Here is a 19,305-nt window from a genome sequence, read left to right as displayed (position 1 = left end):
GATTTTCCTAGCCTTGCCATTTCCAACATAGCCATATTGTTGTGGGTTCATTTATTTGTTTTTTTGGTTGGTTCTCATGTTACACTTAGCTTGGGTTGAGTTACTAGTTCTTGGAGCCGTGGTTGGAAAAACACTATGGATCCCTTGGTGGGTTGAGCTACTAGTCCTGGAACCTTGGTTGGACAAACACTCTAGAGCCGTGTATCAGCGTACGTTGAGTTACTAGTCCTAGATCCTTAGTTGGAAAAAACTTTTTGGAGCCTTGGAAATCTTGGGTAGAGACCAATCTGGTGATGGGTTGTGATGTTAGATCGTGAGGTGGAACCATTGTTTGATGGGTCGAGGTGGTTTAGCCTCTAGAAGCCCTGAATGGTTTTGATTGATGTGTTTTATAAGATCCCCCATTCATGCTTAGAATATGGCACAAAGGTGATTGGATGAAGAGAGATTTGGCTCAGCCATGTCTACAATCGGGTGGTTCACGGAAGTTAGCAACTTGATTGGCATTCCCATAATTAATATAAGGCTATTTCTCCTTGCTATTTCGTGATTATTATACTGGTTTATATTTGGATTATATGCATGTTGTTTCCTTAGCATTTTTTAACTATTATGTTGGTTATGCACATGTATTATGAAGTGGCTATGTATGGCTCTCATCAGTTTTTACTTGTAAATGAATGAGCAATGTATCTATGGCCTAATATATGAAATGGAAGATAATTTGTTGAGGCATCAATTCTTCTTAGTGTTTCTCAGATAAGTAAGAGACCCCTATGCTCAGATATGTTGCTTAAACCTTGTCAATGAATTTTCAAATGTATCATTTTTCTGTTGTATAAATTCATTTCTGAACCTATCATTGAGTTCTAGGTAGTGAATTTGGCTCTGGGTGTGAAAAACTGGCACATATCCTGGAGTCGCGGGCACAGGTCTGAGTAGAAAAGTCCCAAGACACATACATACCCATGTTTTGTGATCATTTGGAGCCTTATAGACTCGTTCTTGTCCATATCAAGGGAGCAACCAAGGGTTTAATGATCTAAAAACTCAGTGGCACCTAGGGGTGGCTTACCTAAGTGATTGGCATGGCTCCTAGGAGTTTTGTTGCTGATGTGGAAGGTTTGCATGGTGTTTTTCTGGTGGTTCCACTTCCTGAACAAAAAAATAGGAAATTGAATAATATCTTATTAACTTCTCATCACATGTTTACCCCGGTTGGCCAGTTACTTGGGTAGATGTGGGAGGAGGGTGTTACAACTAACCTATCCAAGACCAAATCAATAAAGAGAAGTGAAAAATGGTATTTATGAATTAATTTATTAAGTTACTATTAATCGACACAAATACTCCATTTTTCATTTTTCTTGGGTACAGTGACAAGCGAAGAGACCCATTCACTATCAAAACTTAGATAAATGAAAATGGTTGTGGGTAGTTTCTGTAGTTCCTCTTTACTATGTCCGCTAGTGTTAGATTCATCTAACACTAGAGTTGACATATGGGTTTAGATCCTTCGTTAATATATATATGATGTTTACATAGATTGAGATGGATTCCCTTCTTGCCTGGGTAATCCCAAGAAATGTTGTCATTGTGCTTTTGTAGCACCCTGATTAATCACTCCTTTTGTTCATCAAGCCCTTGGTTGATATTAAAGGTCTTACTAGGGATATTTTTTATGGTCTCTATAGGATCTTGATCCTTGTCAGCCAAAGTTTCTTGTTCTATTGGTGAAGTGCTTGTGGAAGTGAGGGATGCTTATGTCTCCAGATGCATAATATGGTCAAGGATTTGTGAGTTATAAGACTAAGAAGAGGAGGAAGTTATGAAGTCTCTAATTTCATCATTCTCTATTTTCTCATGAAACCCAATTATTTTTTGATAGAGGGGACTTGATCAATTTATCCTTCTCCATCACTATCTTCCCCTTCATCCCAAAGTATTCCATGATCTATGTTTGGCTTAGATAGAGGATATAAGTGTAAATTTTTGTAGAGGTTCCATGAGAAATGGTAATGTCTCCATTCTAACAACCAATGTAAGCATTGAGAATAGTTATCCATGGCCTTCCCAAGATTAGAGGATTCCCTTCAAAAGAGGATTTTGGTTTTAGTGCCATGAAGTATGCAGGATATTCCAGCGAATCTACTAATATTACTACATCCTCTAAGATCTCTTCGAGTTTTATGGTGGACCTATTGGTTGTAACATCGTGGGGGTTTTTGAAGACTAGAGTCTTAAGGCTTCCATGTTTTCTCAAGTCATTACATTAATAAGAGTTCCTAAATCAATCAATGTGTTTGGAATACTAGTGTTGTTAATATGTACATTAACCACGAGGTTGCCAGGGTAAAAGTATTTATATGTAAGGACTCCTTGCATCATTAACTCTCATAATATTCCAATGATGTGGAAAGGTTGAGGGTATTTCCCCTTCCTTCGTATTTTCCTTAGAGAAATTTCGTTGACCACTTTATAATATATGGGCATATCTTTGATGGCTTGAAAAAGTGGTACTTTCACACATACATTTTTAATTTCTCCCAAGAAATCATGTTCAGGATGGAAAATATGCTTATCGTGGTTTAATCTCAGGATAAGGTGTTTTTTGAGGTTCTTTGTCAAGTACAGGTTCGGGTTATAAAATTTATGGATTAGATTATGGTTCTAATTCTTTAGTTTGATATTCTTTACCAACATCTTCAATACGAACCTAACGTTGAGTTTTTGTTAAACTCGTCCTAGATTGTAACTTAACTTCATTACAATCTGATGGATAAATATATTACGTGGGGTAGGAAATTGTAACTTATGTAGACTATGTTTCCTTCCCATTATTGGTGTCAGGGGTTGGTTGTATGAGTAGTTGTGTCTTGGAGGGCCTGGATTAGGTGTTGGGATTTGCATTAGTGGGGGGGGGGGGATGGAGTTCCTTAAGAGGTTGCATGGAAGGTTATTGAGGTGCCCCACAAGTGGGATTTCTCCACCCTGGATGCCATGGCTGGATTAAAAGAGGAGGATCCATCCATGGTTATGTTAGCATACTCCATGGATGGGAGGTATACTTCACAATGAGGTTAGTAAAGTAAGCATGATTATAAAATGGGGATCGATCTTGGACCATACCTTAAGGTTTTAGCTTCCATGGTTGATTTGGAGAAAAAAAGTAGATATACTCTCGTTCTTTTTCTTCTTCATACACATCCTTCAACACGGGTAGATATGGGAAGCTCTCCATGTCGTGATCCTTCCACATATAGTGCATATTTACATTTCATTTCCAGGGCATTCTTTCAGTAGATATCTTCTTCTTCATTTTAGCAAATATATCCATGGATTCATCTAATTTCTCCTCCTTGTCCTTATATTGTATGCATGAATAGATAAAAAGATAATGATATCCATCTCAATATCCTTTAGTAGATGATGTACCTCACTTCTGGTGACTCCATTTTTTGCAACTCTGTTAGATCTTGCTAATAATTCTCTTCATCCTTGCCTTCTTTAGATTCTCCTTAAGAATATCTTTGACATAACTCTTTCATGTCATCATAATTTTGTTGAGATATGTCTCACCCACTCATCAAGTTGAGGAGATCCATACAATCATCTTGAAACCCTTTTAATAATTAAACTTTGGATGTCTCTACAGATAGGTCCTGCCTTGCTTTCCAAAAAAATTATTTGAACCTTTCAAAATAGTGCTTGACACTCTCATATTCTTCTTGGGTCATTCTGAACACTTCCTATCTTCTTTCATTAGATATGTAGTAATCCTTATATTTCTTAAAGAATTTTTGTTTCATTTGCTCCCATGAGCTGATGTTATTATTCCCAAGTCCCATGAAGAAACACAATGTTGCATCTTTGATTTTCACAGGACATATTTTCATCTTTTAGGCATCATATATATACTCGTAACTTTGACAGATAATGTCATATGTGAAAAGGAAAGTTTCTAGATATACCTTAGGATAGTTGTAGAAGCTTGGTAGTGCTAAGTGGGAGATGTTATTCACTTTTGCATCTAAGTTTTCCTCTAATATAGGAAATCAAAAGGAGTTAGACTCCTTCTTGACATTCTTGTTTTCCATTATTTTGCAAGGGATATCTTTTTCCTTTTTCCTTCAGAATTCTAAAGTCTTTGAAGTTGTATTGTTCTTCAAAAGGGATGGGTTCATTCTCTTGAGCGTAGTGATAAAGAAATTGGATCCCTATCGTATAGGCTAAAAACTTGGATGTTTGAAGGATATAGTATCTATTGCATCATATTTTTTAGCATATCCTTGTGCAAAAAAATCAATCTTTTTCATGGAAAGAAAGCTTGTTGTTGGTGTCAAATAGTGTGGTCGTTGTTTTCCCTCTTTTGATTGTCCTAGAGTGTTAGTTATTAGCAGGTGTGGCAGGGGGGGGGGGTGTGGAGTTGGTAGTATTAACAAATATGCGCAATGAATGTCTAGATTTGGGCATAGAAGGAAAATTAAATTCATCCTCTCTTAGTTACAGAAAACCATTTAAACAATGGATAAAAAAAAACTAACATAGGAAGCTCAAAAATTAAAATTCTAATACAAAAATTACTCTTGTTGAAAGTTTTCTGGGAACGGTGCCAAAAATGACAACTTTTTCAATTAATTCCCAACTACTTAACAAACAATTGAGTGTTTGTTCATTTAAATTGTCAATCTGAGGTCATTTATGACTTGTGAACTATCATGCACAATCTATGCAAAGGTGGTGTCATATATGTATATTAGTTGTAGTATTTAAATATTGCCACACTGAAAGATTAAAGTTTCTTTCACGGGTCACAAATCTAAGGAACACACCATACTTGTGGAAAATAAATAAATCTTTTCAAGGAAGTAAATTGTAGGGAATGTAAATCACACTTGAAAAAGTAGACACACTTGTGGAAAATAAACACACTTGTAGAGATTAAACGCACCTGTAGAGATTAAACAAACTAGTTGCTACAATGATTTGTTCAATAATAAAATTGTTTTCGCTATAATACAAAAACATATGATGAAACATTCTTATAATGAAACTATTAAATAACTATATCCCAAATGAAAATCAGACATGAATCCAACAATCCTCAATCTCTACTTTATTACAATGTTGAAAATTGAGTAATTGGTACACTACAGGAAAGTTGCAACAACAACCAAAATCCCTACAACATGATTTCAATACAAGATTGATTATAAAATAGCTTATTCATAAGAAAAATATTTGAATCAGTATGAAGCAACAAAAATGTATTATAGTTTAATTAATAATGAATGCAATGGAAGAAAGGAAAACAATAGAACCAAAATTTACCAATAAATTTCTAGTTTCTAATGTTATCAATAGTATACGACTAAGGAGGGGGGGCTACCACATTAGACAAGGTACTAGAACTAAGGACGTAGGAGAAATAAAGAAATCAAAATGCTATCAATGAATGAACATGGTGATATTGATGTATTACTATGAAATAGAATAACAATGTTTTCTTCAACAATAATTCGCCCCCCTTCGCTCGCACGGAGCAACGATTCTTATACATGAAATATAAATCTTAGGTTTTAGAAGAGAAATCATTGAATAGTCATGGGAATTAGTTTGCTCAACCATCAATTCATCATTATGGAAACTGACAAAAGTTTGACATGAAGTAACTATTCGGTGACCAATTTCCATGATGTAGTTAACATATCCTTTTAACACCGTCATCACAATAATATTTAGCAAGTGGAATAATTAGTGGTGTCCAACTTGCATCGTTTAGGCCTAATTCTGGAGTGGCACCACACATCGGACTTATTAGAGGGAAAATATGTGTAGCTGACTGGGAGTTGTTGCATCAATGGGAATGAGTGTTAGCAACAATGTGTTATCAAGTTTCCACAATGGTAAACTATGAGTTGTTGCAATAGTTTACCATTTTGTTGCCATAATAGTGACTAAAAAGTTTCCACAACAGTGAATTATCAGGTGGCTATACTAGTGACTAATCAGTTTCCGAAACAGTCAATCAAGGAATGGTGTTAGAGCGATAACCCTGATAGTTGTAGCAACTCTCACTTACTATAATTGTGTCCTGCAAGATTCGATTAATATGAGAAGGTATCCATAAAAAATGCATGAGAATATACATAAAATGGCACAATTGTATAATTTTCATATCTAAGAAAAAGTATAATGATATAGGTGGAAATGAGATAAAAATGGAATGTAAATAGGAAAATTTTCTACAAAAGGGTATTAGATGGGCGTAAAAAAAATTCTAATTTGGACACCCATCATAAAGGAACAACCATCCATCATAACGAGTGGTAAGTAGACACATCAACCATCTATCTACAAGGACGTCCTTCATGTACATGGTTCATTCATCCATTTTTCTATCATATAAATTCATATCCATACCTATAGATTTAACTCCCTTTGCATCATCATTATTATGTTTTTTCCTTGGCTTACCAACTAGAGTGTCACATTAAACCTATGTCTTGTTATGTATGACCCCTCAACCATCACACCTTAAGTAGTTTCTTTCTTAACATAAACATCACATCAATTGGTTTCTTAGATGGTGCGTATCCTCTTATGCATAGAGTGGATGTGGCATCAATTTTTAAAATAATTAGTAAGTAGGTAAGGGGGTGGTGGGTATATTAGTATGCTAGCCTGATGTGCAATTGGAGAATTGTGTCTTGGATTAATGGGGGAATATGAGATGCAATAATATCAAAATGTGAGAAGGACGAGAAAAGCTTAGTGAGGGTTTAACATGTAGTTGAAAATATTTCCTAAAGAGTTGGAAATTACATCAAATGTCACCCATGTATCATGGTGGATATATTTATTTCTATATGGACATTAATGATTAATTGTTTGTAGACAGAAGTAGAAAATTTGTGTAATAATTGGTTTTGTACAAGTGAAAAGGGAAGGAGAAGGAAGCCCATGTGAACACATATATGTGATCGTTGATGTCATAGAAAAGAGAATCTTGTGATAGATCTTGTGGCAGAAATGAAGATGGAAGCAGTGGAAAACGTATGATGTTTGAAAATAAAAATTAAAAGTTTATGAGTGTGTTGTGGAATATAATCAAGAACATATTGTAACATGAATCACACATTTTGTTTGCAAGGAAGTGTATAGTGTCATGTTTGTGTTGTTATAATAGTGCTAAAGAATGTTTGAGTATGTACCCAGTATCTCCATGGATGGTGTATGAGAATTTTATGTACCTAAGTTAAACAACGTTGTAAGATTAATAAGGAAAAGTATACGCCCATAAAATTTGTGGTAATCTAAAATCCACTGGTGTAGTATTTAGTTCATTTCCATCTGAAACCACTTGATGCAATGCTTGTGGAAAGAAAAATCTCACTTAAGGAGTGATGGTTGAAGTTCATGCACAAAATCCCAGAAGTGTAATGCTAGAGTGTGGTTATGTCTAAGCCAAGGAAAATCCAGGAAAATGATTTTGCAAGGGAAGTTAGAAGTGTAGGTGTAGGTATGGAGAGACATGCTGAAAGAATGGTTGAATCAATTGTGCCGCTTGGAAAAAATCCTAGTAGATTGGAGGTTGTAGTAGTTGGTTACTCATGCATTTAGGTGGATGGTTATCCCCATATATCTACATAGACATTTTGGTAGTGATTTTAATTCCCAAGTTGGACAGAACATAGAATTGTGATGGTGACTTCAACTGATCAAGATTTAAACAAGTGGTTGTTATGTGGGAGTATTTGAATATGTAGCTCCTAGTTACCTAATGTGTAATTATTGGGTCTAGATGTTTCTATTATTTAGGAATTGGGCAGATCTAGTTGGTTTGAGAAAATTTCTCCAACTAGATGCTTCCTAAATGAGTATCTTGAAAAATTACTCATATATTTATATGTGTAGCATTCTTTAATTAATAACAAGTAATGTTTATACATTTTTAATTTAGACATTGATAAAAAATCTTTAATTAAATTATTAAGTGCTAAAACTTAAATATATAAAGAGATATGAAATATGATGTAAAGAACCTACACAAATCCTTCATCCAAAACGTTACCTAATTATATTTTGATTTTAATTTTATGTTTGTTTCAAAAAGTTTATATATATATATATATATATATATTTAAGTTTTATTTAAAATTTGCTTAATATTTTTGAAATTATAAATTTAAGTTGTTAAAATTACATAATATAAATATTTTAAAAATTAACTTATTTATACTTTTTAATTTATACATTTATAAATATAAATTAATCATTTTAATAAAAAATTTACATAATAAATTACAATAATAATGAAAGAAAAAAATTGCCTATTGAAAAAGAACATAAAAAGAATATTTATAATACATATTTATATTTAAAAAACATATAGATATTCTCTTGAAATACTCCTAATGTAAAATAACAAATTCAAAACCCTATACATATTAAAAATCTAACTTGATAAAAATTGTACAATCCCCACATAATTTTAACGCATTAAATACCCCTGAATAACATTTTCTTCACTGAAAGTAAACTTAAAACCAAAAACTACTCATATTACCCATTACTCGATTAATACCCATCTTTAGTAGTGTTGACATATTTAACAAATAACCAATTATAATGTCCATTAACCGATTAAGACCCATATTTAATAGTGTTGAAATATCTAACAAAGAATACATTAAATACACGTAAATGACAATTTCTTAATCAAAATTAAGACAGTCATTCTTTTTTAGAATCAAAACATTTATGAAATGATTAGGACAACCATCTTTTCAGTCTTGAAACATTTATTTGACCCATTTGTCTGGTTATAACGTTTTTACATTGAAGTACGCCATCATTTTCTACCCGGAGAGGTAATCAGGTAGTCTCCACAGGATGGTCGTCTGATAGTGTCGTTCTCCGACCTAAATTCTTATCAATTTCTTTACCTTTTGGCTTTTCCGCCTCGAACTCCAGTCTTCGGTTTTTAAACTTATATTGTTCAGTTTCTAGTATTCAAAAGAATATCTACGGTAATGAATGTTTTCCATGGAATACTGAAAACTCATGTCCTTCGTACCTTCAAACTGTCATTTGTCCTCCTTCACTTATGACACCTCATACATACTTTGTCGACCTGAATTCTTGACCTTGTACTTCATTTCATTTACCTGCTAACTTATTTTCTTCGAGATTATGTCGTCCATGGGAAATCCCCATCTCTTCTAGTTTTATGTTCCCCGTTATATATTTGATCGAAATTTTCCAAGTGAGATATATTGTTCGAAAGTAAAATTAATCATATAAGTGTACAAGTTTCGCACTGAGGTATATGTATACTCAATAAGGTAGATTTTGGAATATTTCGAAAATACAATGGAGAGTGTTGAAACTAAAAAAATTGAATTCTATGTTATATATTAAATTTTTAAAATATTTCAAAATTTTTAAGCAACAATTATTTTATGAATAGTGTTGTATTTTTTAAAGATTATGAAATATTCTGAAAATGTAAATTCAAAAAGTTTGATTTTACTTTTGTTTATCTAATTGCAAAATCTATAATAAAAATAAAAATACCTCTCAACAATTCTAGTAGTATCAACTATAGACATGTTGTTTATAACATGCAAGTGTCATGCATGTCAAGAAAGATGTAATATAATGCATGTGTAATATGTAGTATTAACTATAGACATGTGGTTTGTAATAGGCAAGGGTCATTCATGGCATCTTGAAGAAAGATGTATTATAATGCATGAGGAATATGTGCACGAATAGCAGTTAGTTATTGAATGGTAAGTTGCAATAAATTAATCATGGAATCTAGGTTGTATTATAATGCACGAGGAAAATGTGCACGAATAGTGGTTGGTTATTGATGTTGGGAATTTCCGATAATTCCAAACAAAACTGACCGAAACAGAACAATACTCTGTTTTCACACAACGAAAACCGAGTTTCAGCAACATGGTGTTTCAACATTGCTGAAACTCGTGTATTAGCAACACTCTGTTTTGACGTCAAGACTATTTTCTGCTTACGGTGTATCAACAACACTCTGTTTTGATGTCAAGACTATTTTCTGCTTACGGTGTATCAACAACACTATGTTTTGACGTCAAGACTATTTTCTGCTTACGGTGTATCAGCAACACACAAAAAAAACTTCTATTTATAAACAGTAAACCAACTGATACAAATTCGTCTTCCTCACATAGAGGGATTTTCACAATTGCTATTACAAAACATCTTCCTCTTAACAGAGGGATTCACCAATTTATGCTGAAGAGCATCTTCCTCTTGACAGAGGGATTACAACAGGAACGCTTCAATTCCACATAAATAGCATCCTCCTTCTAACAGAGGGATTCTCCAAAATGACTTCCTCAGAGGCACTTCAATCTGTGTCTTACATTCATTTAGCACATACGCGCTGCAGCGTATTGCCTTTTGTTTTCTCAACAGAACAACTGCAAATATTTCATGCTGCTGTGTTTTCTACCCTCTCTCATAGCAAACAATCACAAAACAAATTACATTCAAATATGCACTGCTGTGCGGTTCACTATTCTGGAAGCATTTTTCTTCACGCTGCTGTGTGCTCTCCTCTGCTCTCTATATCATCTACACTGTTGTGTCTACACATATATAGTGCAATAGGGGTCATAACAGTCCATCAACCGCTTCAACTCTCTGACAGAGTCTCTGCTGCAATCTGCTGCTCATAATGAATGAAATCTGATCTTTTTGACATTCTGTTGTGCTTCTTGAGTCGGTTGTGTGGAAACCCATAGCTGATAAATGTTGCGGCTGGCTCGAGGCTGGTTTTTTTCACTTTCGGCCATTCTTCACTTTAATGCAGTTGTTTAGAAGTAATGGCATAGCAGTGGATCTAATCTTCCTCCTTCATGAACAAAAAACAATTAAAGGGTGAAAAGATGGTAATGGCGGTGGCTTAAAAGAATGGGAATAAATGTGGGGCATCAGATCAAGACAAATAAATAAAGTAGCCGATGTTGTTCAACTGTTCACTGCAGTTAAAATTATAACTTCAACACTCCCCTTTAATTTCAACTACTGGGTTATCAGTCATACCCAGACATTTCATTAAAAACTCGAAACTTTTCCTATTTGTATCAGCTTCCTTTCATCGCCTTCACTGTTGTGCTCAGGCACTCCAATCATGTAATATCCTCTTTCTCTCTGCCTCACGCAAGCTTTCCAATCTTTGCATCTCCAAGCTATCCTGCAACCTTTTCTTCTCTGCTTTTATGGCAGATTTTAATTTCATATCTTTCCCCTATAAGAAGATCTTCATCAAAGAATAACTGTTAATATAATTCAGCAATAATGATAAAAAAATACACGCTCCCCCTAACTGTATGCATCGTCTCCTTTTGGCAGAGTCTTCTCAAAAGAAACTTAGATTAGCTGGGGAGCTCGAAGGACTTTCAGACTGTATTTCCTTCCTTCTCCATACTTGTGTAACTTTCTTCTTTTGCATGGGTCTAGCTTGCGTAGGAGCCCATGTTAAGTTACAATCACGTGCCATATGCCCAATGTTCTGACACTTGAAACATTCAACATTGTTCATGAATAAGATTTCATGATTTCTTCTTGTAAAATTGTTTCTTGGAGGTTGTGGGAGACCATAACATCTATCTCTATAAAATTCTCCACAGTCTTTTTCCATATGACCAAAGTTTGAACGAGAATAACAATAACCAAAAAATGAACTTTGGTACCTGGTAGATGGTGGTTTCCTTGATGTACTTCTGAAGCTTTTCTGCCTTGAGATCCTTTGATGATAACCATTGCCTCTTGCCTCTTTGACATCATCAATATTTCTTCTTGGAGCTGGTTTTCTACTTGGAGTAGGATTTCTTCTATTATAGCCTTGATTTTTCTCCTTGCCTTTGCTGGAACTAGGAGCACAATTTCTTTCTGCCTTCTTCACATCTCCTTTGCCTAAAGTATTTTCATTCTTGTTTGAGGGTTCACCTACATACATGATTCCTGATTTATCAAATGGAGATCTGTGATAGCTGAGCAAGTCATCCAAGGCTTGAGAGCTCTTCATGATTTTGTTCATCCCTTCAACCTTTTTCTTGAGGAGGACAATCTCTTCTTCCAATCTTTCACACTCATTATTCTTCTTTGTAAGTTGTTCCTCAGTTTCTTCCTTCCTACGAGCAGCTTCAGCTGCTACTATTTTAAGGGAGATGATATATGACTTCATTTTGAAGATTTCTTCATTCTTTGCTTGACTGCTCTCCATTTTCTTTTCAGCTCCTTGTGCCTGCTTCCTGGCTTCTTGTAATTCAGACTTAAGGGAGGACACCTCCACCTTGTACTGTCCAATCTCTTCTACCAGTTTGTTCACTCTCTTGTGCCTTTGTTCAAGTTGACTTGACAAGGTATCTTCTTGCTTATTTGCTTTATTCAATTGATTTGTCATGGATATGACTTCTTCATAATGCTTCCTTTTGCTTTGATCAAGTTCCTTCTTAAGCTTGGCGACCTCTTCATCCCTTTCTTGTACTTGAAGCTTGATGAGATCAACCTTCTCATTTTTAGCTTCAATGATGGGTTCAGAATTTCCTTCTTGACTGATGGTCATGGACAGTGCTCCCTTTGCGTGAAGGTCACGAAGTCTGTCCCATATATCCTTTGCTGATGAATAATTTCCTAGATTTTTCTTTACAGAATCAGGCAGCCCATCCAAGATTATATTTGCTACTTTTGTATTGTACTCCTTGGATTCTCTATCCTTCCTGCTATCATCAATCAATGATTCCCAGATTTCAGTCCCTTGAGACTGTAAGACAGTCCTCATTTTTACTTCCCATATATAAAAATTCCCATTGAACCTTGAAGCCTCAAATAGAATGTTTTCAAGTTGATTGTCTTCTATTTTAGTAGTAGAGGGAAACACATTTTTAAGAGGATTGGTGACTTTCTTCTTTGACCTCGCCATTTGACTGTGTATTAAAAAATCACTTAATTGTCTTCAATCAGCTACATAAAAGAAATCTGAAAAATACCTTAACAACATTTTCACTCTGCTGGATAATTTGCTGCAGCAAGAAACCTTCCTTCAGCTTCTTTGACGTCTTCAAAGAGCCTAGACTAGCTCCGATACCATGTTGGGAATTTCTGATAATTCCAAACAAAACTGACCGAAACAGAACAATACTCTGTTTTAACACAGCGAAAACAGAAAAAAAAAAAAAAAAAAAAAAAAAAAAAAAATAATATCGCTTTGCTGAAACTAGTGTTTCAGCAACGCAGTTTCGTTAGTTGCTGTTTCTAGTGTTTTAGCAACGATGTTTCAACAATGCTAAAACTCGTGTATCAGCAACACTCTGTTTTGACGTCAAGACTATTTTTTGCTTACGGTGTATCAGCAACACTCTCTTTTGACGTCAGGACTATTCTCTGCTTACGGTGTACCAGCAACACACAAAAAAACTTCTATTTATAAACAGTAAACCAACTAATACAAATTCGTCTTCCTCACATAGAGGGATTTTCACAATTGCTATTACAAAACATCTTCCTCTTAACAGAAGGATTCACCAATTTATGCTGAAGAGAATCTTCCTCTTGACAAAGGGATTACAACAGGAACGCTTCAGTTCCACATAAATAGCATCCTCCTTCTAACAGAGGGATTCTCCAACATGCCTTCTTTAGAGCCACTTCAATCTGTGTCTTACATTCATTTAGCACATACGCGCTGCGGCGTATTGCCTTTTGTTTTCTCAACAGAACAACTGCAAATATTTCATGCTGCTGTGTTTTCTACCCTCTCTCATAGCAAACAATCACAAAACAAATTACATTCAAATCTGCACTGTTGTGCGGTTCACTATTCTGGAAGCATTTTTCTTCACGTTGCTGCGTGCTCTCCTCTGCTCTCTATATCATCTACACTGTTGTGTCTACACATATATAGTGTAATAGGGATCATAACAGTCCATCAACCGCTTCAACTCTCTGACAGAGTCTCTGCTGCAATCTGCTGCTCATAATGAATGAAATATGATCTTCCTGACATTCTGTTGTGCTTCTTGAGTTGGTTGTGTGGAAACCCATAGCTGATAAATGTTGCGGCCGGCTCAAGGCTGGTTCTTTTCACTTTCGGCCATTCTGCTCTTTAATGCGGTTGTTTAGAAGTAATGGCACAGCGGTGGATCTGATCTTCCTCCTTTAGGAACAAAAAACAATTAAAGGGTGAAAAGTTGGTGATGGCGGTGGCTTAAAAGAACGGGAATAAATGTGGTGCATCGGATCAGGACAAATAAATAAAGTAGCTGCTGTTGTTCAACTCATTGCAGTTGAAATTATAATTTCAACAATTGAATCATAAGTTATAATAAATTAATTATGGTGTTTAGGTTAATTAATGTGTATGACTGATTCTATATATCAACATAGATTTATATTAAGTAAGGATCTAACATGAGCAAAGAGATATTAATTTTTTTCATGTGGAAACTTTTTTAGAGTGCAAAATGCAATATGTTATTTTTCATTGTTTAAATTGTATTTTTGAATATTAAATAAAATATATATGAGACCAAGTAAAATTTTTAACTATATATATATATATATATATATATATATATATATATATAGATATATATGAAGTTGATATCAACATAAATTAGTTAACATAAATCTTCAAATAATTTATTTCAATATTTTTGAAAGATATAAAATTTAAATATATGATTCACACAATCTTTTTACTTCTAATTACTTTATAAAATATTCATTTTTTTAATTATAACTAAAATTATTTTTGTATTGATATCAACATCCCTCATACAAAATATAAAATGAGTCTTTTGACTCAATAAATATGAGTTTCACATTTGATTCTTGACATTTTGAGCTTCAATGAACCGTCGTTTGGGTATAGTGGATCGAGGATTGGATGACCACTCCAATGAATCATCTAGGAAGTATTGGTCGTGTAGGTAGGCATTCTATTGAGTAATGTATATCACTGACTACATGTATCTCAGTTGATTTTCTAGTACTCCGGTTGATTTTCTAGATTTTGCCTTAGTTTTAATCCATTGTGGTCTAAGGATGGAATTTAATAGATTATTTCGTCAAATACTGTAAAAAAAAATTAATTTGTTGTTGTCAAAATAATTTTTTTTCAAACTAATTATGAAAACACATGAGAGAAATGTGGAAACCATCATATTCCCTCAACTTTCATTAATAGATCTGTTTTGAAATTCCAACACTCCTAATCTGATCAGGTACATCAGACCATTTCATAACCCTTCTAATAATAATCATGTTAGAATGTTATAAAGACCCTTCTAATATGATCATATTAAAATGTTATAATCTAAATTTTCCAAATAGTTGATATTATATAGGAATTTATTGTAATTATAAATATGAGTTATGAAATTTGTATAAGTTTAATATTAATAATATATAGATGTTTAAGAATTATAAATGTATTTATACATTTAAAATTAAATTTAAATAACAAAAATTAAACCTTCCAAAAAAATTAAATTATTTTTTATAAAAAATATTAATATTTTTGATTGAATTTTTTTAAATTAACCTATATAATTGATTGCATTTTTTTAAGATTTAGTTCTAACTAGACTAAATGGAAAAACAATAATTTCTATACTTCTTCTATAATAATAAACTCCATCAAAACTAAACACCGATTAAAAAAGAAAATTAAGTTTGTATCCACACAACTGACTTTCACTCTCAAAGACTTAATAACCACACATTAACAAATTCATGAGTTTTGACATCATTAGGAATCTTTTGAATTAAATTTCTATTTCTGTTTTACGAAACCACCTGGGAAGTAGTGATGTTTATTATTAATATTTCATTGCGACACTATTCACAGAAATTTTTGACACAATCAAATATTGATGTTTATCGTTATTCTTTTTATTTTTGTCACAATGTGAACATAAAGATAACTATGGGATGAGAAACTTGAGTATTGGATGACACTGAAGTGTTTAATACTTCAAAATTTGCTCCTTAGTGTAGACGAAATAAGATGATGAAGCTGTGTAGATGTGAGGCAAGTTCGTTCTGATTGTCAGAGAACCTTACTTGAAACATGTGGCCAGTACTCATTGGCGTTGGAGAAAACATGATCTTAGTTCTGATTGTCAGAGAATCTTATTGGAAACAAATGGCCAGTAGTGACTGACGTTTGAAACCCCATGAAATCCTGGGGAATGGATAATGTATTTTGTTTTTCCGTGGGACAAAATTTGGACAGCTGTAAATGGGAGCAAAAGGGGAAGTAAACTATACAATTAAGAGCACAATATCCCTCCCTGTTGATAACTTGTCTACGTAATGGTGCCAGTTAAATTACTTTAAACATTATGTTGACAGCTTCTATGCACCATGCAATGAAAGAACCCATTCGAATTTGTTTAAAAAGCTTTGAAACAGAATTGCAATTCTCACTAACAGTGGTCACTGGGAATCCACGTCTGTAGAATACCATTTCGGTCGAAGTTGGTGTTGTTGGATGAGTTTTACCTTCACATGGATGTCAGTAGTGTACATTATTATTAAAAGGCATATACAGCACATTTGATTTCCCTCTGAGTAACATGCCATGTGAACTTTTGCCATAACGATGATTATGTGAGAGTGATGGAATATTGAATTATTGACATCTACTATAAAATCCATCTCCCCGAGCTCAATCTTCCAACTTCCTCCCTCGTTTGCGATCTATTCTTGCGCTATTCTGTAAGAGGAAGAGGAATTAGCGGATTTGATCCAAGATGGGCGAGGCTGTGGCATTTCTTTTTATAATTATGATCGGTGTAGCAACCGCCATGTCCACCCCTGTCATGGCTAGTGGCAGCTCTAACTGTCCTCCTGCTGCAAAGACTCCTAGCGTCCCTAGCAAAGGAAGCAGCCCTGCAGGTGGTAGACCAGGAGGAGCAGGAAGCTCATCATGCCCTTTAGATGCACTGAAACTGGGAGCCTGTGTTGATTTGCTGGGGAGTTTAGTGCACTTGGGCATTGGAGACCCTGTTGTCAACCAGTGCTGCCCAGTGATACAAGGCGTTTTGGAGTTGGAGGCAGCGCTGTGCTTCTGCACAACTATTCGCCTAAAACTACTCAACCTCAATGTCATCCTCCCACTGGCTTTGGAACTTTTTGTTCAATGCGGCCTTACCCCTCCTTCCGGATTCACATGCCCACCTCTCAATTAGGAAGGTATTTGATGCGGTGTTATTCATATTTTAGTAATTAATACATATATTTATTTTGCTTTTGTTTAAAATTAGGTCTAATTATAGTATGTCAACATTGCTTATGGACTGCAGGGTGAAATATTGTGACAATAATCAGCCCCTAAAGCCATGGAAGGATGCCTACACAAATTCTATTGTGATGTACTCCCACTACAAATAAAAGTGGATATCTAGATTTATCGTTATTCTGAGCGGTCAGGTGTTTTGATGTACGCCAACGATAGATAAAATAAATAGTGCATATCTATATTTATAGATAAGATTGTGGATATTTATATTTGATTAGTTTAAATGTCTTGATGGTTTACTATTCCTACAAGAAATATGGTTATTTAGAGTTAAAATGTATTCGCACTATAAATAACACTGGATATTTAAATGTCTGCTAGTTTAAATGGCTGAATGTTTTGTTCTTCAGACAGAAAATTTTGGATCGAAAATGCACTATAGGAAGCGTCTAGAACTTCCCCGCCAAAGTTTTCGTTGGAGAAAAGATTTATTGATATCAATATTCTTGTTCCTGCATTTTAAAAAGACAATTGAAGCCTGTGTGAGATCTCGCTAGCATATTATAACAATATATCTTTTTCAATCCTGCCGTAAAAAATTATATGTCATATTGCCTTTAAAAATTGTCATATTACAATATTGTTGCTTTTGCTTTGTCATTATACTGGAATCTCCCTTGGTATATTTCTGTTATGAGTTTATTCAAATAATTTTGGCTGAGGTTCAATCTAATTAGAAAAAGGAAAAGCAAATTCAATATTTTTACCAAGTAATTGACCGATAAAAATCTATTTCTTACACTGCCAAATACCATTTTCACATACAATATTCCTACTCAGTTTTGTGTCAGTATTCTACAACCTTATATTTCGTCCAGCAATATTATCCATGAGTTACACAAGACAGATCAAACACCAACATTATCCATGAGACACACAAGACAAAGAAAACGCAGCTACAGCTGCGTGATTGCACAAACGAATGAGAAAGCCGAGAGTGGATTATCTGCCTCCGGATAAGCATCTGTATTTATACATGACTGTTAGATGTTTGATGAGGCAAGGGGGTGCAAGAATGGCGGGGTTGACCTTTTGAGACGGGACGAGGTGTGGTGGCAGGCGATGGAAATAATTATCTCCGTCAATTCACATTGTTACCTAGCTTTCAATGTTGCTTAAGCATCATATGATTATCACTATTAATGATTCAATAGTGTATACCCACACTCAATACATCGTCTGCTCATTATCGATTAATAATTCAATACTGTATATCCACCTTGTATGTGGATCAACCCTTTCGGGGTTTTTCTTAGGGCCGCCCTATATCTTTTATATCTCGTTATCAGTCTTGTAATACGGATTATTTTTGTATATATAGATATATATAAATAAATTTTTTTAAGTAAGAATCTTGTTATTATTTTGGTATATATGCTCATACATGCTAAATTTTGGTATATATACTCATACATACTAAATGTATATTTATGTAAATAAATTTTTATTTGTTATATATATAAGTTTTCTGTATTAATCATATTCATAAGATTTGGTCAATTTTTCCAATCAACTAATGTGGTTCATCTCTAGTTCAAGGTGAGAAATTAATCAATTTAAAAGAATAAATATCATTGATGCATCATTGCCTAGAGTAAGCTTTTGAGATTTAACCGTTGGTAATGCATCCATGTTATTTATTCTTTTAGATTAACTGATTTATCAAATAAAGATAAACCATATTAATTGGTTCGAAACATTGACCAATAACTCAATAAAAATAAACTATTAATATAACTCAATATTATTAATCCAAAAAACTTATATATACATTATAGCTCACAAAAATCTTAAATCTAACAACATTGATCTTAATCACCATTTTAACCACCATTTAATCAGATTTCTGTCCTGAACCTTATGCACTGATGACCGTCTGATTGTCTGCGCGCTCAGAATTGCCGGGATGATTTAGACGCCCACTGTTTACAGATACTCCGTCA

At 34.1% G+C, this 19,305-nt stretch overlaps 1 protein-coding gene across 1 annotated transcript; it reads left to right on the top strand.

Moving 5' to 3' along the window:
* The first annotated feature begins 16,666 nt into the window (after nucleotides 1-16,666).
* On the top strand, nucleotides 16,667-17,579 carry LOC149197171 (36.4 kDa proline-rich protein-like). The gene is made up of 2 exons (XM_089403867.1): nucleotides 16,667-17,256; nucleotides 17,367-17,579. Exon 1 carries the CDS (start codon nucleotides 16,815-16,817, stop codon nucleotides 17,250-17,252), a length of 438 nt encoding a protein of 145 aa, XP_089259993.1. The 5' UTR covers nucleotides 16,667-16,814; the 3' UTR covers nucleotides 17,253-17,256; nucleotides 17,367-17,579.
* The last annotated feature ends 1,726 nt before the right edge of the window (nucleotides 17,580-19,305 follow it).

This window comes from Pinus tabuliformis, chromosome 2_2 (genome assembly GCF_031772625.1).
Source record: "Pinus tabuliformis cultivar Carrire ecotype Pingquan chromosome 2_2, CPIR1, whole genome shotgun sequence".
NCBI classification, from domain to species: domain Eukaryota; kingdom Viridiplantae; phylum Streptophyta; class Pinopsida; order Pinales; family Pinaceae; genus Pinus; species Pinus tabuliformis.
Note: the sequence above shows the minus strand (reverse complement) of the source record. Positions and strands in the feature narration are given on the sequence as shown.